The sequence below is a fragment of the Dioscorea cayenensis genome, chromosome 9, assembly GCF_009730915.1.
Source record: "Dioscorea cayenensis subsp. rotundata cultivar TDr96_F1 chromosome 9, TDr96_F1_v2_PseudoChromosome.rev07_lg8_w22 25.fasta, whole genome shotgun sequence".
In the NCBI taxonomy this organism is placed as follows: domain Eukaryota; kingdom Viridiplantae; phylum Streptophyta; class Magnoliopsida; order Dioscoreales; family Dioscoreaceae; genus Dioscorea; species Dioscorea cayenensis.
The window spans coordinates 10,805,760-10,827,351 of record NC_052479.1 but is presented as its reverse complement, the minus strand read 5'-3'; the positions used below and the strand labels follow the sequence as shown (position 1 = coordinate 10,827,351).

At 35.7% G+C, this 21,592-nt stretch overlaps 1 protein-coding gene and 1 non-coding gene across 2 annotated transcripts; one reads left to right on the top strand and one right to left on the bottom strand.

Annotated features, from left to right (window-relative positions):
* Positions 1–5,646: 5,646 nt before the first annotated feature.
* LOC120269221 (probable ADP-ribosylation factor GTPase-activating protein AGD11) lies at positions 5,647–11,356 on the bottom strand. Its single transcript, XM_039276565.1, has 9 exons — positions 11,073–11,356; positions 9,580–9,627; positions 9,407–9,500; positions 8,538–8,613; positions 7,751–7,914; positions 7,469–7,676; positions 7,211–7,327; positions 7,031–7,126; positions 5,647–6,188 (listed from the first exon to the last, which is right to left on the bottom strand). The coding sequence occupies exons 1-9, from the start codon at positions 11,113–11,115 to the stop codon at positions 5,907–5,909; spliced, it is 1,128 nt and encodes a 375-aa protein (XP_039132499.1). The 5' UTR covers positions 11,116–11,356; the 3' UTR covers positions 5,647–5,906.
* Positions 11,357–19,954: 8,598 nt separating this feature from the next.
* Positions 19,955–20,060, top strand: LOC120269755. Its single transcript, XR_005539392.1, has one exon. It is a non-coding gene; the product is annotated as a small nucleolar RNA R71 (small nucleolar RNA).
* Positions 20,061–21,592: the final 1,532 nt, after the last annotated feature.

Genomic DNA, 21,592 nt, shown 5'->3' with positions numbered 1-21,592 from the left:
GTTTCCTTTTCTGATGCTTATTGTGCCATTCAGTTCACTGTTGGTCCTTGCTTATTATATATTTTCCCCAAATTGTTTGCTTAAACCTTTGTTAGCATTTCTCACAACCTGCTGAAAATTGGACATCATTTTGATCTGGTTAGAATTTGTTATTTCTTATGTCTAGATGGAGGGTTTCATAGCACTTGACAAAATATAATTAACCACAAGCCGTCATTTTTTCCAATAAATTGGTGCCATTGTTTAATCTTTTTATGTGTTAGACAAGATTTTACCTTTTCTGTTCCTTCTAGTTAATTCTTTTTTTCCCCTGACTGTATGTTTTTTTTTCAATTTGTTGAAAGGATCTTCTGATGCAACTATCCTTATTATTCAGGTAAGTGATTGGATTATTTGAAAGCTATATGTTGGATTGAATTTTCTTCTATTGTGAATGAGAAAGCCAAGTTCCAAAGTTCGGACTGTGCATTATTTTGCTGCAGTGTATTATTAATCATTGATTTTATTTGTTTAATGATATGGGTATATGAAGTATTTGTTTGATGGTATTATGGCTTTAATGTCTTGATCACCTCAAATCTCGTCTCAATTTAGGGTCTTACGGCCATATCAGGGGAAGTGGTCTAGAGTGGAAAAGTGAAAGTAGTGTTATTTTCCAAAAAAATGTGAGAAATGATATCACTTTTAGTACTTCTAAAGTATGTTTTATGCGCATTTACGTACAACACAGATAGTACAGTACAAATATTTTGCTATTTGTATTGTACCATGTCTAATATTTTATATGTATGTATGTATATGTATGTATGTATGAGAAATGTTTTAAATGGCACCAACAAAATTCTATATTGTTTTAAGTGAACATGTTAACATAATTTATGATATATTTTTTGGTAAGTAATTATTAATATATTTTAAAAATTTTAAAAAAGTAATTATATACTAGTAATTTTACCAATTATGGAAAATAAAATTAAGTAGTCACTATTGAAGATGAGGGAAACTTAAAAATTTATTGCTTTGTGAATTTTTTTTCTTATTCCAAAACAACATAGGAGAGTATAAGGGTATTGGAACAATTTTATAGTTTTTTGTACAGTACTAGTGCAAAACAAACAAAGAACAACACAAAAATATTTTGTTGTCCATTGAATATCAAGCAGAGAACAATACAAACAATTGTGGTGTCCTATAGCCACTTTGTTCTATTTTGTACTCTTATGTTGTACTCATCGACGTATCAAATAGACCCTCGACCTTTTTAATATTACTCATATTTTCCTTTGACAATTGTTATCACTTACAACCAAGTTGAACCTTACACTAGCAACTCTAGCAACAATATTGGCAGCAACACTCTTAGATCCTTTGTTGGATTTAAGGCCATTATGTGCTTGCTCAACTAAATATGTCAACATAAAATGAAGCCATGATAGCTATCCATTGAAAATTAGTTGACCTCTTCATTCTAACAAAACCATAGCTTTCTAGTGTCATGTCTTCGAACTCCATTTATTACACTATGTAATTATAAATGAAGTAATCATTTCACACTAAAAAATATTCAATGTCTTGCAAAAGTACAACAAAATCATCTTTAAATGCAAGACAAAAATTAAATTATGTGGTACAAAAACAAGTTTCATCCCATAATTTTTTTCTATAAGCAAACAATAAAATTTACAAACATAAAGTTTCATAATACCAACACAGGTCACACAAAAATTAAGAAAACTACAATGTAAGAAGCTAGTTTCATTTATTACTCCACATGTCATTCATGATTGCTTCTTCTACTGTTATCCATTCCCTTGCTTTTTCACGAATTAGGGATTGTGTTCTCATCTGTCGTACATTTGCTTCCCACTATTCAAGATTTGGTATGTACATATCATTAACTTTTTGTAAAATATAATTATGTAAAATACAACATATGATGATAATATTAACTTGTGTTTTAAAGAAAAATGACTTAGATGTCAGGATATTGAAATAACTTTTCAAAGCTCCAAACACTTGTTCAACCAAAGTACACAAAAAAGTATGTCTATAATTAAATAGGTCTTTGCTATTTGATGGTGTACATGCACTAAATTCCTTGAGATGATATGGAACACCATGTCATGGTGATTTAAAACTCAATGTTGTGGAGTATCCAACATTTACATGGTAATATTTTCCTAGTTACAAGTTATTAAAACATTATATTTGATTAAATATTTTAATTTTCATATAATGATATGCTACCTTCAAGCACTACAAGTCTATCTTCTCTTTCCAAACAATTTCGGAGGATGAGTTTATCACGTGCTGGACCTTCCCAAACGGCTAACATGTGTGTGTGTGTGTGTGTGTGTGTGTGTGTGTGTGTATAAATTCAAAATCAACCGTAGTTTACACATTTTGAAAGCGACAAGGTTTTCTTCCATGAAAAAGTGGGACAATTTCACTTGGAATGGATGTGTGGATATGTGTACCATCAAGAGCCCCAATGCAATCCTGTGTATATTAACAAAATAATTACTAATATCATGCTTGTTTAAGTTAAGAGGTTAATTATAATTTAATCCTCGATCGCTTACCTTAAAATATGACATAAATTTTCGATCTTTTGTGATAATTGGACAAATAGTTGCATTATGTGGTTAAATTAATTCACACCTAAGTTCTCTACAAGTATATAAGATATAGTTGAAATTATTAGGAGTATGCCCTCGAATGCCAACGAGGATATTTGTGAGTGATCATATATAAGGAATTCATTTTCTCAGAAGTAAAAGCGTTAATATCTTATGCAATTAGGAATAGGTGAGATTAGAAGACCTTCACTAAGGCAATCAAACTAATTATGTGAGACACAAAAGGTAGTTTAGTAATCTTACTCTACTATAGTTGCTGGTATATGATCAAATTTAATGAGTTTGACGTTTATTATAGCTCTCACTCGGTTGGGCTACAGGAGCGAAAGGTTTATACCCATATGGTGATCATAATCTGAAAGGTTTTAATGATTTATTCATTCATGTTCGATTAGGCTACTATGTGGGCTACAAGGTTGGCTAGGTATCACTCACATCCTTTGGCATCCTCCCATTACCTATCAAGATGAACCTAGAGAGTCATGTTTAAAGAAATTATAAATCAGTCTCATTTTGAGTGTTGGAGTAAAATTGTCAATTTATAATTTTACTTGATAGAATGAAATGAAATTGTAAATTGGTCTAGAATTTTGTCTTAAGTTTAAATTTTGATTAAAGTTTGATGGAGTCGAATAATTAATTAAAATTATAAGGCGTTAAAGACAAAAGTTGTTTTGTTACTTTAACATTCATATTTATATCGGGATCTCATAATAGGATAATATTTATTATGTTTTATGAAGTTTTTACAAATATGAATCCTCTCTAACCCTAGTTGAACAATTCTATTTTCTTGTGAGATTTGAAAAAATTTAGCTTGTCCAAGCCTAAGATCGTGGTTTCTTCCAACTTAGATCATAAGCAAGCTATGTCTCCAAGAAAGCATTGTGGTATCCCTTTAACTTTTGATTTTGGGAAATATCTTGAAGCTCTTATGATGTTGGAAGAGTTACGTACCACATAGACGTATTAGGAAATATATTGAAGCTCTTATGATATTGGAAGAATTACAAATAGACTTATTGGATTCATAAAGACTTATTGAGCATCTACCTCTTATACATTTTGCATTGTGCCTTGTTAATTGAGATATTAGGAAAGTTAACATGGCTTACTTAGGGTCCGTTTTGATACTCAAGATTTTAAGGGACAACACATAGCAATTTATTTTGTTACTAGTTTAATTTTCAAATAAATTGAGAGTACAACACAACTGTTGATTGAGTACAGCACAACTAACTAATTTTTTTGTATCACCAAAAGCACGGTACAATAATCTTATTGAAGTACATGACAACTTAAAGACCATACTACCCCTACTTAAAATTAAAAGTTACACTAAAATATTTGAAATGAGATTAGATTTCACTAGGTCAAAACAAAGTTCCTTCTCTTCTTCAATGTGATGATCACCCAAGCAGACAATGCCAGTGTTGCACAGTTGTCCATTGGCAATAATATATACAAGCACAATTACTCCCAAAAAAAATTATAAGACATACTTTTGATCTCTTCCTAATTCAAATTGATGTAATTAGGGTTTTTGTTTCTTTCTGAATGAAGATGAGATTTGTTTTTTAAGTTCTTTATTCTAAATTATTGTGATTGCATTATTTATTTATTTATTTATTAATCTATCTATTTGTTTGTGTTTTTTGGATTAGAATTTTAATGGGATTTTGTTGGTTGTGGATTGAAAGTTTTTTTTAAAATTGTGTGTTGTTTGGACCATATCTTTGGATTTTTATAAAATTTTGTGTTGAATGTTCTTATGTTGTAAAACAAGCATAGAACAATAAAAAGGTATTATAATAAATTTACAAATTTTTATTCTATACTTTTGTAAATCAAACACCAAATAGCACAAAAAATTTTGTACAGTCCAATAAACATCAAACATAGAATAGCACAAGCACTGGTACTGTACCTCAACTATTTGTACTTAACTATACCGCTTTTGCTATTCTTATCAATAAATCAAACTGACCCTTAGCCAAGTTATGTTGGAATATTATCCTGTCCTAACAAGATAAAGGTTTTTATTTGGAGAGTTTTGCAAGGATCCTTGCCAACAGCTACTTTCTTACAACACTGCAAGTTTACTTCTCAAATTTTATAATTTCGTTATTCAAGGGAAAATAAAACAATTCTACAAGCTTTGAGGGATTGCGAGAGAGCCCTTGATACTTGGGTCTTTTTAAATCCTGCACTGGCTGACTGAAATTTCTTCAATTTGAGTGTGCAAGACTAGATTTCTATGAAATGTGGGAGTAAGCTGCACTAATTTGGTGTGTCCTGGGGTGTGATTTCATGTATGCAGTTTTCATTTTTTTGGTACCGGAGAAATTTTGCTTTATATGATACAAATTTTGTTTGGCATTCTAATGGCCCTCAAATTATTCTTGCTCATACCACCACAGAGGCAAATGATGTTGTTGGGAATTTTATTAGGAAGCTTAAGGATAAAGCACTCATTTGCTAGAAATGACCAAGGGATTACTATATCAAAATTAATGTGCATGGTAGTAGTGCAAGGAGATGTCCTGGATTATCTGTAGCTACAGAAATATAATGAGACAAGGATGCAAAATGGAATTGTAGTTTAATATTTCAGGGTTGGCATATCTCCCATATTAGTAGCAGAAATTTTGCGATATTTATCATAATCTATTTCTTTGTTGGAACAAGGGCTTTAGAGGATGGAACATGAAACTGACTCTTTAGTTGTAGTTATGAAAAATAAAAAGTCTTGCTTTGAATAGTGAGCCACACTACAAATTGATTTCTACCATTAGAGATTTCTTGAATAGGGGTTGGAGTTTCTCAAATACACATGTGTATAGAGAGGTTAATAATTGTGCAGGCTAGATGACAACTCACTTCAGAGATTTGATCAGCTTATGACTACACATATTTAATGAGCCCCACGAGGCATTTCATTACTACTTTTACATCTAACATATCAATTTTGCATACCAATATCACAATTTCATACCAAAGCTCATACTTTCACATCTAACAATCAAATATATTTTCAACTTGATATCATTCGAGCTGGGGTGTCTTAGAATTTACACAAAGACCTTCTATACAAACTTTTCTTTCCAAAGTGTTAATTTTTAAAAGGTTGGCACAAAATACAGCATATAACACAGCTCATGGTGGCCGAAAGCTAACAATCTTCGGGGAAATCAAGCCCCATAGTTTGTATTAATACGATACTATACTGACTGTTTGTCTTTCCATAGTTTTTGCCCTTGGTCATTATTATTGACTGAGGGGAACACATTCCAGTTCAATCTCCAAATGACCCCGCTCAACTTTTTTCAGCCTGAGGGTGATATCTTGCTTCACTTTGCCGTCCATTAGGTAGATCACACTGTCTTTGACTAAAGTGTTGTCGTCACTAGCTAGCCATTTCCCTAACTGCATAGACTCAGAGATTGTCGAGTTTTCATATGCTTTAGCTGCTGATACCAATGGCTGGATGTCGATTTCTGCCTCACCCATGTGATCGTCTGTTGAGAATGTATCCTTATCATACACTAGCTGCAGAATTACAAAAAATATAAATTCTATAATTGCTGCTATAAAAATCTTGTACAATTTAGAGACTATAAATGGTTAAGAGTTTAATAACAAATAGCGTAGCCTATGGTTATTATTCTCAATAATTTTGTCAATGATCTAATATAACTGTTGGGGTTGTACAATGGTTGCTTGAACATCATCTTGACCAAGTGAAGAACATTTAAAGATTCACACTAGCATTTCACATAACAATTCTCAAATTCATTTATCGAAACCAGATACCAGGAGTAAACCGTTGTCTATATATCATGCTGTGGGATGTAATACTCTTTTTTAAAGTAAATTTTAGATCCCCGTGAGATAAACCTGTTTTTCAGATATTAAGGTTCAAAAATAAAAAACTTACAACTAGCATGCACCTCTTACAATTTTGGAATTCCTCTTGTTATGGTATATAGTTCCCATAACCTTTCCATTTTGAGATAGATTGCTTACATCCAAATGACATAATTATTTCACCAATCTGTGTACTTTGTACTCTTATTAATACAGTAGAATCAGTACCATTTGAAAATATTGGCATAGAACATTGGTGCATCAATAAAAGAAAAAACAGGGGATTACTTAAATTTGATTAAAACAGAAAGATTTCAAGGAGAGCTGGACTTAGTAAGGTTTGACAAAGTTGATATTTTATTTTACAATTGTAATTTTTTCCAGAAAAATAATTAGCACGAGTTTTGGCTAAGGGATGCAACTGATGTTGTTAATTTGAAAAGATGCAGGAAAGATAAATCATTCCTACACAAACAATCAAATGAAAATGCCGAAAAGTACATAAAATGAATGCATCAACTTACCAACTTTAGAGGTGGGATGGGATCAGGAATAGACAACATTAACCTTTCATTCCACACAGGATTTAAGTTGCTCTTTATAACTCTAGTTTTCATTGACTACAAGAACAAAGAAAGTAATTATGACCTTTTACTGTTGTAATAGGTAATAAGAAATGAATTTCGTTGAAAAAATTCAGTTACTTGGTGCCCCAATGATAGGATGACATACGGGTCACTTGTCATCACATCCCTAACGGCCAGGTTGGTGCCTCGCACAATATTTACCTTGATCAATCCTACAAATTCTACCATGCCCATCTACAAAAAGATCGAAGAGTTACAAGATTCGAAAACAAAAGAAGATGGGAACTTTGAAGTTCTTAAATATGAATGAGAGCCAAGTATTTTGAACCAAGGCATACTCTATAAATGGATAGAATTGGATCATGTTAACCACACCGTTTTCTTGGCTGCCTTCTGTTCTGACTCCTTTCTTCTCCAGCTATTCCTAAATGCTTGACCAAGCCCATGACGGAGGCCGGTATGTTGTTTTTCATATTGTTTACTGCCTGAACCATTGCTATGAGAGCCTAAGCTCAAATTACAAGATGTTCCTGGTGCTATCTGTGAATTAGGGTTCAGAAATTGTTGAAGCTCGTACTTTCTCCTGGTTTGTTCAAGAAATGTATACATTAGAAAAAATCCACTTGAAAATAACATAACTATAATATTTAAATATACCTGATGAAATCAGATCGCTCATCTGCAGGAGAATCTGGTTTTGGTTTTTTAATATTTTCAGGTATAAATGCTTCGTATTTTGCATTCACTACAGCATTTCCACCATGGTTAATCAATATCTCAATCTGTTCATTCGTCCATTCATCTAACTTCACAGATAGTACCTGAAATAATATATTAGAATTGCAATGTTTTTCAAAATTTAAACTAAAAACATCAATAAAATTTAAACATGTATGTAATGTTTTATTGCGGTAATTAACATGTATGAGTGTTTCTATGACTTTTTAGAAGAAATAAATGCAATTTTTCTGCATTAACTGTTGTCGATTTACCTTGTCATTAAATGTGCATGGGGCACAACAGTTAATGTTTAAGGCCAGCGCAATAATAGGTTATTCTAACTTAAGTACCCAAAAATGATAACCTCCTTTTATATCTTAAACAAACAAACAATTAAACCATCATCAAACCCAACGATGAATTTAAAAACTCAGAGAATCGTATTTCTCTTGATTAATTAACATATAATCCTGATAGGCAAATCTCATATAATAGGATTGTGCCCTTTTTTGGTTTAATTAGAAAGAGTATATCTGCAGATTCATTAACTTAAAGTGCCACTTGAGAGCATTTTAAAAGGCTAAAACCATAAGTGCCCCCAAGGAGGTATCAGCACATATAATGAAGATTTCAGCAAGATATTGGCCAGAATAAAAAGTTTGGACCAACGAAGTCAATAAATAAATAAACTTGATTTCAGAGAAGAATATTTCAGAGTTAAAACCTTTGATATATGCACTCCGAGACTTCTGTGAACTCCAGAACACTTGATACAAATAAATACTCCAATACTCAATGACCTATTTAAATCAATCGGTTAATAACATTTATATATAAAAATACCAATAGCTGATGGAAATAATCTAATTATTCAACTAAGAACACAACAGAAACATCTTTATACTTCTCAGATATGAATGCATGAGTCAAAAAAACATGTAAAGATCTATCACAAAGATAACAGAATGTAGTAGTTCATCAGCATATACCAAATAAAAGAGAAAATAAAATGTTAAAACTCTTGCAGGGCTACTCAGCAAAGAGATTGAAGAAAGATCACATGGGAAAATCGTTTTGACACTTTGTTAATCGTCATTTTCCACAAGCAGATCAGCACAAGGTGTAAACAGAATGACTTTCTTAAGTTTTCATGCTTTCGCTAAATTCCTTTTACCAATCTTAAATACAACCAGATGTTTACAGGAGCAATAGCAATCCAAAAACTGAACAGTGGGCATAAAAGTTCTATTTCAATATACAGGAAAGAATTTCAAATTTCTAGAGATATTGGGACTATTAACCAAGTTGACAAAGACACTAACCCATTATGTGCACAATACGAGGCCAAAAACTTATTGTAATGGATGACTACATTTTAAACCTAAGTAATCGTGAAAAAATATTTAAGCTACCTATCTGGCATCTACTACATCCTATACCAAACTTCAAGCTCATCAACACAAGAGACATCTGTGAATGCTAAGTTGATATAACAGGACATTATCACATTAGCAACAAGATGCATCTGTATAAATAAATTCAGAAAAAAATTTATCATCAATGCAAGATAACATCCAACAATCTGAAGCTTACACCCATTTTGGATCTGGAGAACCACAATCAGCACAAAATTTATTGCCCTGTTGACTCAAGAGATACTCTAGCCGGTTTAATGGAGCTGAAGAAACTGTGAGAAAAATGCTGGTATCAGTATTCAGCATATACACCAGTCAGTAGATGAAAAAAATCAACACAACATCCATTACCAGGTCGATTCAATAGATTTTCCAACCTTCCCACTGGACGAGGAGAAGCTGTAAGAGGAATGTAGGCTTAGTATGGAGCTATTCACATACTTTCATTAACTATACAATTTAGAAGCATAAACTGCAAAAGTAAACTGCATCAGCACACAAGTATAGATGCTTTGTATATGTATATTGTAACAGTGGCATGAAAAGCAGGCTTAAATCAACAAAATACTCTACAATAGCATGATGTAGGTAACATCGCATGGAAACTCTAGCAAAGAAATCTAACATGAAAATACATATTAAACCAGGAATCTAAATAGAAGAAATGCCGAGGGCCAAAAAATTAATCTTTACTTCAACAGAAAGTCTTATATTAGTAGCAAGAATATATATCTACTTTGCAGCTGATGCTCACAATGCAATAATCAGTTATTATTATTTAAGACATGAAGAAAAAATAAAATAACAGACCACCAATATCATTAACACACACAGAAAACATATCCTCAAAGTTATCTTATTCAATGCCTGTCTAAACAGTCATGAATCAAGCAGACAGAAAGATGTATCATTAATATTATTTGGATGTTATATGAAGAAAGTGGAACTCATTCTTACTTTACAGCTTCCCACTCAATATGCAAGAAACAGGGATACTGACATTTAAGCAGTTTAGCAAATTAGCCACTAAATGAGAGGAATTTTACATTGCCTATCCACCACCAGGTTATATACAAAAGTCCATATCCAGTAGCATGGGCTATTGAAGTTTTGAAAAAAAAAAAAAATCCGTGAGACGGAATCTAGCTTGAAGATGACCGAAAATTACTAAAACAGCAAAGAGACCATTAAATTTTTTGTTTTTTAGTAATCACTTTTCTCAATCCAACAAGTGCAAGAGCACAAGAAGCTCTTTGTTGTTTATATTAGACCATTAAAAGAATCGATTTGGTTTGTAGAATCACTCAATACTTGTGACTATTCCTGCACTTGTTACTTGAGGTTGGAAACTGCTCTAAAAGAGTTAATCAACAGAAAAGAAGATTCATCTCAAGCTTTCTTTGTAAATAATTTATCAGTCTCCATTATGATCAAATTAAACAAGCAACCATTGTTTCTCTTTGTATAAATTATTTATTCGCAAACTTTTGCTGAACTAAATAAACCGAAAATAAAAAGCTTTTCCTCTTTTCACATCAACATCCTTCTATACAATCAACACTTCAGAATAATCCCCTGAAAAATACTCATGCTTGTCATCCAATAGCACAGATTTCATTTTCGAAAACATGCTAAGAATTCACAAAGGCACTAAATTATTGATTCTCAAAACCACACCTAATCATTCAGAAAACCCTAAATTGTCAAACAAGAACCATCTACAAGAAAATCAACATCATAAGCAAAGAAACAACATAAAAATCTCATCTTCTTCAAGGCAATTACACCCATCCAAGACCACACCCTAAAAAATCCACAAAACATAAAAAGAAAAATTGAAAAACCTGGAAGATTGGTGAGATAGAGATACTCCTGCGGATTGCTCATTTGGGATAAACACCTCCACCAAATCACAACTCAAATCTTCTCCTCAACATGACATTAACCCTCAACACCTTAAAACAATTAAATCCATTAAAAAACAAACCCTTAAAAAAAGATGGAATAGATTCAGGGAATTTGAGAAAAATCTTCTAAAAAATTAAAATTTGGGACAAAGAGGAGGAGACTGGGGTTGCATTCTTCCAACGTCAACCACCTTTCTTGTTAAATTTTCATTTATTTTTAATTGAAATTAAAAATTAAAATTAAGAAAAAAAAAAAAAAAGAAAAAGATTTCGTGGACCAAATGTCAAAGCCCTGCCGACACGGCGGGAAATGATATCCAATCCGGGGAGCCGTTGATTTCGGTTACTATTATTGACAATGTTTTGGTGATCATGGACGCACGGTGCGGTTGTTACTCGATCTGTTTTGCACGAATCTTAATGCAATAATATAAACTAATATCACTGCATTGTTTTGTGGCATTACCTAGACTAGTGTCCTAATAGAAAACCTAATGAATTAATTATTAATATATATACGTATTATTAATGCAAAAAAAAATTCTTAATATGAGTAAACAATTATTATATTAATTAGTATTAATTGAATGGGCAACTATCTTCAAATTTTTTCTTTCAAAAATAATTTCAATCAAATTTACAAATCTTATGATCACTATTAAAAAGATATTTAAATCAAAATAAAGATTTTTTTTTAGGATTGTTTAAAAAAATTTAAAAGGACTTGAGCAAATAGTTTTTGAGCTAGAATATTTGTGTATGTCAAAAAATACTTGGTGAGAGAAGTCTATTTTTTATTGGACTCTAATGCGTGAGGTCACGGCGCTGCAACATGACTCGATCAAGGCAATTACATGGAAGGTTCCTCCCATATATGCATATATTATGATCAAGCATACAAATACATTAGATATATTTATCATATCAAATATTGCTTTAAATAAAATTTTGGTAAATTATTTAAATATTCACTTAACTATTCAGGTAATTCTATTTAAGTCACTGAATTATAAAAATTTTCAGTTTGATACATCAATTTTAAAATTACGTTCAATTGAGTTACTTGTACTCACGACATTAATAAGAGGCTAAAGTGGCATCACACAAGACATCTCAAAAGGAAGTACATACTACTGATCAATAGTATGTAACTAAAATTGGACTCCTGACAACATGAGTTGTAGAATGGTAACGTTCCTCTGAGCTCTCCCCTCCTCTCGTGTAACGTTCCTATGAGCTCTCCCCTCCTTTCCTCTGGTTCTTTTCCCCCCTTGCTATGGCAAGTGGGGGAAATGCTCACGTCATATTTGACTTTCCCTTGTTCTTAATCATTCCTATTAGTTTTGTTTTATTTCATCTTATTTTATTCTCTTGTTTATATTGGATTCATCTTTAAGCGATAGGCACACTTGTATAACCTGCGGGAAAGTTGACCTCATCTCCATTACCACCTTGATCAAGAAGTTGAGAGAAATTTCCAAGTAAAGAAGGAAGTGTATTAATTTGATCAAAACAGGTCTCGTTAGTTGGTCAACAAGAAAACGGGCCGAACCAAAGAGTAGCAGAAAGATTATATTTTCCCCATCGAACTTGAGGAGTAGGGTATAGTATTGTTCATCCTCCCCTGCTATGAATACCTGAGTCAAGCCAAATTCTTATCCAGATGATGCAACAGACAAAATACTTGATTGGTTTCAAGATGAAGACTCAGACGTATCACTTGAGAAATTTCTTTGAGATCTATGACACTTCTTCAAGGTAATGTATCCTATGATGTTATTCATCATAAACTCTTCCCATTTTCATTGCGAGGAACCGCTAAACAATACAAGGGTCCATGTCACGTAGATCACTCATAATTCAAAGCAGGTCTCCTCAAAACTTTGTTGCAAAATATTTTCTCCCGCCTAAGATGATACACCTCTTTAAGTAAAAGTAATTCGAAGTGTATGGGGTTTGTCAAACTAATAATACCCCGTGAGGGTAGTTGAATCCACAAGGAATAATGATCGTATTACACGCAAAGACGTTATTTAACAAAAGTGAAGATGAGTCTATAGTGGTGTGAATAGAATCAATATGAAAAGAACAAAAAAATACGAAAAGAGAGGTGCAATAATGGAGAGGAAAGGCAATCAACATAGAAAGTAGGCACTCGACATTGTCTCTAGATTATTGCCTGGGCGCAAGACCACCCAATATGTCCCCTAGTCAATGCATAATGAGTCACGGAAACCCAAAAACACGGTCCAAAACCTAAGGTCAACCGTGACTAACTCCTACACTACGCCCGGTAGAGAAATCAACTGGGCCCAACACCTCACACTATGTGGCTGCTTGCAAGAAGCTCTAGGGATTCCAAATACTATTCTGTAAAATTGGTGTAACCTTTGGTCTAGGGCGAAAAGACCCGTGAGTCACAAATTAAGACCTACACTAAGGATCTTCATTTCACTGTTGCTCACGAATTAAACTGCATCAGAAGTTCCTCTCTACCACTTCATTCTATTGTGACTGCCAAAGAACCTCGAACAAGGATGTAGGATTAATCACAACTTAAGTGGTGATGCTCCCGCCACTGACCTCCAATCTTGCTTGTCTAACCTCATGTGTCAAGACACTCATAAGGACTACCAATGTAGGCTATCAACCCTAGTGTCACTCTAAGGGAGAAATCATTCAACAAGAATTCAAGATTGGAATTCAATTAAAAACATCAATTAAGGAAAGCATAATAAAAATTAATGAAGAATAACATCCTAGGGTTTACAGGTCGAAGTACCTACCGCAGTTTAGCCTCACCATGGAGCAAGATACAATCAATAATGAAATCGAAAGTAAAAACATGAAATCCATAAGTAAAAACCCCATCGAGATTATATGCGAATGGCCTTGTGGACAGCCTGCCCCTCTTAAAAAGGTTCCTCGTCGCCCAGGGCACACCGCCGGATCGGGTACCGACGAAAGCTCCCTAGCTCTTTAGAACGTGGTGTCAGTAGTTGTAGAACCACTCCAAAACCCTCGCCAATACCCTCCCTCAAACCTTAGCCCGCCCCTGCGGGTTTTGGGAAAAGATGGAGAAAAGATGGAAAAAAGGATAATCAAATCGGGTACAAGACACTGCTTTATAAAGGGTTGAATCAAAGAATCCACACGGGCGTGAATTTCCACGCCTGCAGTGAATCTGCGGGTGAATCTTATATTCACGGCTTATGAATAGTAACTACTCATCGAATTGCACATTGATTTTGCCATGATGCTCCGCCACACTCCTGAATCCACACACTTTTATCGAGGCAATATAAACGGAACACATCTATGCTATAGTAGATAGGCCACTTTTTCAATAATGGGATAACATTGATGAAGATCTTGCTAAAGACTACACATGTCAAAACACGTAAATGTGACTCACCTTTGTGTCCCTCCAAACCATGTAATTGCTTCAGTCAGATGGAGGTTGGCTACATTGACGTATTGAGCACAACTTAGTGTGTCTTCACGCTTGTTCACTCCAAGATTTCATCAACAAAGTACAATTGTAATTCTACTTTTGCTTCCTTCCTCTATATTTTTCCACAACCCTACATGCACAAAAGAACACAAAAACACATGTATTACTGATAAAACCTGAGAAAAGAAATGTTCATCGTAAGAATGTAATCACTTTCATATTACTAATAGACAAGCACTTATCAAATCTCCCCACACTTAAGCTTTTTCTTGTCCTCAAGATAAAACATTGAGCTATTAGAAGAAAAGAAATATTGAAAGTTCTTGGCCTTTTGGTTCACCAAAAGCATGCAAGTGAAGCATTCTACAAGTAAGGGAAATTTCAACACCAAATACGAAAAATCAATGCTCTAGCTAAAAACCTCGAATAAAAAGACAACAAATCGAAAAATCGTGTAAGTGTGTGTAAACTCACTCAAGTCAACCCAACTTACATTCCTCAAAGTTCTAGGAATAAGGGACTTATTTATCTACAAACAACACAAAATAAAGAGATGGTAGTAGCTTCACATATCTTCTAAGGTAGCCCTTTCCAAAGTGGTCGCTAAAATGGCTTTTCACACTTTCGAGGTGGTAGTTCTTTCTCACGGGGTAGTAGCTTTCACTCATCCCATGAGATAGCTCTTTCTCTCATTAGGACATTACTAGTATCCGACTTATGAGAGTAGCTTCATACTTCATAGGTGGTAGCTCTTTCCACCCCAAATGAACAACTAAAAACAAGTATTTTTTTCTCTTTTCATTTTTCATCATTTTTATTTTTGATTTTTTTAGAAAAAATAACCCAAGAAAACAAAACTATTTAGTCTCTTAAACAACGAACTTGAATTTCCAAAAGGGTTTAATGAACGAGTAGTGCAACAATTGTCAATCGGGTAAAAATTCCTAGAAATTCAAGTAAAAACTAGAGCATGAGAACATTCAATGTTCAAAATTCCTCTAAACTTAAGAATACAATCATTGCAACTAAGGTGAACCACCATTGGCTACGTGAACATGTATTTCACCAAAAACTTATGTAATGAATATGTGTAATGTGGACTCCCTCCACAATTAAGATGTACATTGCATTCAATTTATGCAAGCAAGCACAATAGGATATAAATCAATCAAAAGCATATGTGGAAGTGGTCAATTGAAATAATACTCACTTGAACTCCGAATTTACATTTGATGGAGCTATTTTTCATTGATGAGCTGAGTCCCAATAGGTTGTGGAGCTATTTTCTGGCCCTCTCGATGGAGTCTAGAAGACCCATTTCAATGATGAGTGATGTTAGGGCCAGTGAAAATAAAAACCAATCTGGCGTCATCGGCCCTAGTACCTCGGATAATTAGCTACAATGTGCCCAAATGGATCGGCTGACTCTAGAACATGGAATACAGGTATAATAGCTCTTGTCTATATAGTATCCTTGTGTTATCACCACGGCCATTCACCGGCATTCTCAGAACGGCATGCAAGTAACGGTATGCAGGTCAAGAAAGACACGTGGCCTTGGACACCCCCGGCTCGTACTAGCCCTGACCATATAATACTCTATACGCTCTCTGCGAGGTCAAAGTGCCAGTATAATTTATCGGTAAGTGAGTATACTTCTCTGTGTTTGTGAATACCTCATCGTACAGCCCAAGTAGAATCAAAAACTGACTGACGCACATGCTGTGGTGATGTCCAAATGTTCTAAACTAGATCATGTCGCTGCTTGAGAAGTAGCTATACGAGCGATCGAACTCAAAAGATGAGAGCACCACTAGTGTAGGCATGCAGATAGCTGGCTCCCATATGAGAAATAATCTCCTCCAGCTACCCACGGAGAGAAGCTCGTCAACCTCATCGGCTATGTGATCAGCTAACTGCACCTCCCTGAGTGAGCTCAAATCTGGAAGTTGTGTCTAACCAAATCTGAGCTTTGACAATCGCTCAACTCGAGCCTATGCTCGAGAATTGAGAACTTTATGTGCTCGGGTTGGAAAATGCCTCTCGGGGACGCTTGTCACTCGCTTTCTTAGTTCTAGAACCCATATCTGCAAGTGTTGAAAATGAAAAATGATCAGTTAAACTCACCAAACAAAACTGCAGAAATCCACACAGCCGTATGGAAATTCCACAAGCCCGTGTGGATCCACTAAGCGTGAAAGTCGCACGACCTCTATGAAATATACTAAAAAAATACATCATAAATTCGTTCTAAACGTAAATATATCATTTAGACATCAAAACGAAACACATTCACCAGATTCAAATGAATAAAATCAAGTATGGTGAAGAAAAGAGAAAATGAGTGGTTGCCAACAAGATAAAGATAGAAAACTTGAAATCGGCTAGAAAACTCGAGTAAAATCCCTCTATAATGACGGTGTGAAGTCGAAAGAGTGCAAGAACGCTTTCTAAAAATGTTTGGGAGTGAGAAGATGAAGAAATGCGAAGAGATTTTAAAGAAAACCAGAGCCTCATGGTGTTTGTACATCCACACAGGCATATGGAAATTACCCACACCCATGTGACTCCACAGGGAAGCTTTACAAGAGCAGACACATGCCATTGTGTGCTCTCAGGATAGCACACTTCTGTTATGAACGCATCGACACAGGCATGTGAAAATTTCCTACGGCCGTGTGCTCGACCCACAGGAGCACCCACACGGCCCTGTGGCTCCTCTGTCCACACGAGAAAGTCATCTAAGTGTTTCACATGCCCATATGGGAATTCCACACGGGTGTGGATCTTCACAGGGCTCCTCATAGGGGCATTCACATGCCCTTGTATCTTCTCGGGATGGTGAGGTATTATCTACAGGAAATCACATGAGTGTGTGACATTTACCCATGCCGGTGTGTAATGCACAAGGTCTGACACATCGGCAGACACACACCGCTATGTCTTCTCAGGATAGAGCTCCAAATATCTGCAGAGAAACACACGCCTGTGTGGAAATTACCCACGGGTGTGTGACCATCACAAGGTCATTCACACGGGCAGACACACGCCCTTGTGTTCCCTCGGGATGAGCTCAGAACGAAAATACACGCCCGTGTGGAATTTCCATATGGCTGTGTGTCTTCTCTGGATGATTTAGAAAAAATCATAGACTTTGCACAAAATTTCTGAACATTTACACCTATTCAAAGCCTTCCTATATTATGCAAAAGTAACCAGAGAATCATGAAACACATGCTCAAATGACCAAGAACTTCGCCAAACACAATTAAGCACTTGAAAATACCAACGGTCTACATGAAAAACATAACAATAGCATGTAAAAGATCAAGACACCAACACTTAAGCTCTTATTCATGTAAGTTCTAAACTGAAAACTAGAAAAACAGTAAAGACTTGGGTTACCTCCCAAAAAGTGCTTGTTTAACGTCACTAAGCTTGACGTACCTCTTCTTACCTCACGGGGGCTCATAGATGAAGGTTTCCCTCTTACCCATAACTTGAAAGCATAATGAACATAATCTTTTGAGGGTAGAGGAGGAGTTATCGAGCATGTTACCACATGAAGATTTGTCACCCTCACTCCGTTCTCGTACATCCCCATTAGCCTTGCGGCATTTCTTGTGGCGTCTCCTTGCACACTTCATCTTTTAGAGCACCTTCTTCACAATCCCCGGGGTAGATGATACCTTTTGTTCTAGACCAAGCATCAATACTTCTTTATTTTCCACTTCTTGGTCTAGTACCCGTTCATATGGGTCTAGATTCATAATTCTTGCACATATTCATCTATTAGTTCATCGGTAGTGTCAAGAAAGTAAAGAGTATCATCAAAGCCAAGAGAACTTCACATGGCTTCGGCGAGGTGGTATGTCAACTTGTCATTGCCAACCCTCAGTGTCATCCTAAGTATCATCATAAGTGCCTTGGAAGTGCGCAAGAATGGCCTCCCAAGTATCAAAGGAACATCTACATCGTCATCGACATCCAACTCTACAAAGTCCACAGGAAATATGTACTTGTCAATCTTCACAAGTACGTCTTCGATAATGCCCCTCGGATGTCTAACTGTTCGGTCTGCCAATTGAAGTGTCATCCTAGTGGGCCTAGGCTCTCCCAAGCCTAGCTTCTAAAAGAATGAGTACGGCATGAAGTTCATACTAGCCCCTGAATCAGCCAATGCCATCTCTTCACCCAAATTGCCAACATTGCACGGAATAAAGCTTTTGGGGTCTTTCTTCTTGTTTTGCATATTCTTTTGTAACACCACCGAATAAGAGGGATCTAAGATCACCGATGCACTCTCCTCGAACTTCCTCTTGTTGGTCAAATGATCCTAAAAAACCTTTGCATACCTTAGCATTTCGGACAACGCCTCCACAAAAGGAATGTTGATGTGCAATTGCTTGAATAGACCCAAGAACTTCTTGTATTGTTCATCATTTTGGTCATTCTTCAACCTTGAAGGATAAGGGATTCTTGGCTTATATGGTGAGGATTTCACCTCTTTTCTTTAGTTTTCTCCCCAACCTCTACGACCTCGGGTTCTTCAACATTAGTCTTCTCACTCGAAAGCTTACCCTCAACCTCAAGACCACTTCTCAAAGTGATCACCTTCACATGTTCTTTCAGATTGGTTTCGGTGTTACTAGGCAAGCTTCCTTGTGGTCTCTCAAATAGAGACTTCGTAATTTACCCCGCTTGATTTTCTAGATTGTACAATGACACAGTGTGGTTGCAAAATGTAGCTTCAACCGATTGAATCCTTGTGTCTGATGACTGGATGAATCTTGTCAAAGCTTTCTCTAAATCGGTCATTCGGGTTTCCAAGTCCGAAACTCAGTTCTCCATGTTTGGGGCTTGTTGTTGTTGAAAACCTGGTGGTGCCATGGCCTTTTGTTGCCCTTAGTTATTCCAAAAAAAGTTGGGATGACTTCTCCACCCTTACTTGTATGTGTTGCTATAAGGATTGCCTTGTCCTCTTCCCAGATTTCCCACAAAGTCTACTTGTTCAATGGGGATGAAATAGAAATAGAAATAGTACAATCAAATGGCATATAAAAACCCCACAACCAGCATAACTTATGATTGCGGTACCCTTGGTGAAGTCAATGTATCCAATTTCTTGCACAATGCTTCTACTTGGGCTGCCAAGGATGTAACAGCATCAATTTCATGGAGTCCGGCCACTTTCTTCATTTACCTTGAATTCCATTGGTAGCTATTCAAACCAATTTCTTAAATCAATTGCCGGGCTTCTTTAGGAGTCTTGTTCCCCATTGTGCCTTCTGCGGCGGCATCTAGTAGTTGTTTGTTGCTTGAGCTGAACCGATTATAAAATGTATTAATGATCATCCACTCCGGGAACCCATGTTGTGGACATTTCCGCAAAAGGTCCTTGAATCGTTCCAAAGTCTCAAACAAAGTTTCAAGCTCCATCTTAACAAATGAAGATATATCATTATGAAGCTTTGCCGATTTTCCCGAAGGGAAGTACCTTGCAAGGAAAGGTTCAACCATTTTGTTCCATGTTGTGATGGAAGCTCTTGGCAATGAATGGAGCCACTATTTGGCCGTTCCTTTCAAAGAGAATGGGAAAACCCTGAAGCGAATTGCATCATCAGAAACCCTATTGATCTTCAACATGTCGCACACTTCAAGGAAGTTCTCAATATGATTGTTCGGGTCTTCATCGGCTAACCCATTAAATTGTGCGGACTGTTGAACCATCTGAATAAATGCATGCTTTAACTCAAAATTCTGGGCAGCTACCAGTGGAATCACAATGGCTGATTGTGTCCCATGAATAGTAGGTCTAACAAAATCTGAAAGAGTTCTTCATTGGCCCTCTTGTTCAGCCATGTTTTAAAATCCTTCACCCTCTATTTTAGCTGAATGATTTTGTTCATGCACAGGTTCTTTACCCCTTCTACAAACTGTTCGTTCAAATTCAGGATCTCCTTCAACCAATATCGAAGGGTTCCCTCGGGTCATAACATAGAGCTGCTACAAAAGAAAGAAAAACAAATCATAACGATGATAGAATAAGAAAGTGTGAAATAGTGTAAATGATGAATAGCTAAAATAGCAAAGTGCAAAGTGTTCCTAAAATGACTATTCCCCAGTAACGGTGCCAAAAACTTGACACACCCTACGATTATTGCTCCCCCTAGGATTATTGCTTCAAATAGAAGACCAACTATTATGTTTCCTAACTAATGCTTAATGAGTTATGGAAATCCTAAAATAAACGGTCCCAAACCTATGGTCAACTGTGACTAACTTTACACTATGTCCTGATGGAGAAATCAATCAGTCTCAACACCTCACACTATGTACAGTTGCAAGAAGCTCTAGGGATTCCAAACACTGTTTCCTAATATTGGTCTAACCCTTTGGTCAAGGCAAAAGACCCCTAGTCACAATTAAGACCTAGAACTAAGAATTACTTCAACGCTTCACTCTAATGCTCACGCAACTAAGCCCCAGCGGAGTTCCTCTCTTAGCACTTCACTCTATTATGACCTCCGAGAACTCTTGGAAGAAGGAGGTAGGATTAATCACAACGAAGGGGAAAGGGGACACTCTGCTACCTCTCGACTCACCCTCTCGACCATCTCCAATCTTGCTTTGTCTAACCCTCATGGTGTGTCACTCACTCACAAGGACTACCAATGTAGACTCTCAACCCTAGTGTCACTCTAAGAGAGAAATCATTCAACAAGCATTCAAGATTGAAACTCAATTAAAGATATCAATTAAGGAAAGCATAACAAAAGATCAATGAAATAATAACATCCTAGGGTTTACAAGTCCAACTACCCACAAGGGATTTAGCTCTCCATGAAGCAAGATACAATCAATAATGAAATCGAAAGTAAAAACATGTAATTCATAACTAAAACCCCTTCTATATTCATGTTGATGGTCTTGTGTAGTAGCCTCTTCCTCATCAAAGGTTCCCTTGTCAAGCCTAGGGAACAACTCGCTAGATTGGTGCCAA

Excerpts from the sequence above, each read along its gene's own strand:
- LOC120269221 (XM_039276565.1), bottom strand. The coding sequence starts at position 11,115 with ATGAGCAATCCGCAGGAGTATCTCTATCTCACCAATCTTCCAG. Across the intron at positions 9,501-9,579 it reads AAATCTATTGAATCGACCTG|TTTCTTCAGCTCCATTAAAC; the intron begins GTAATGGATGTT and ends TTTTTCTCACAG. Across the intron at positions 7,328-7,468 it reads AGAAGGCAGCCAAGAAAACG|ATGGGCATGGTAGAATTTGT; the intron begins GTGTGGTTAACA and ends ATCTTTTTGTAG.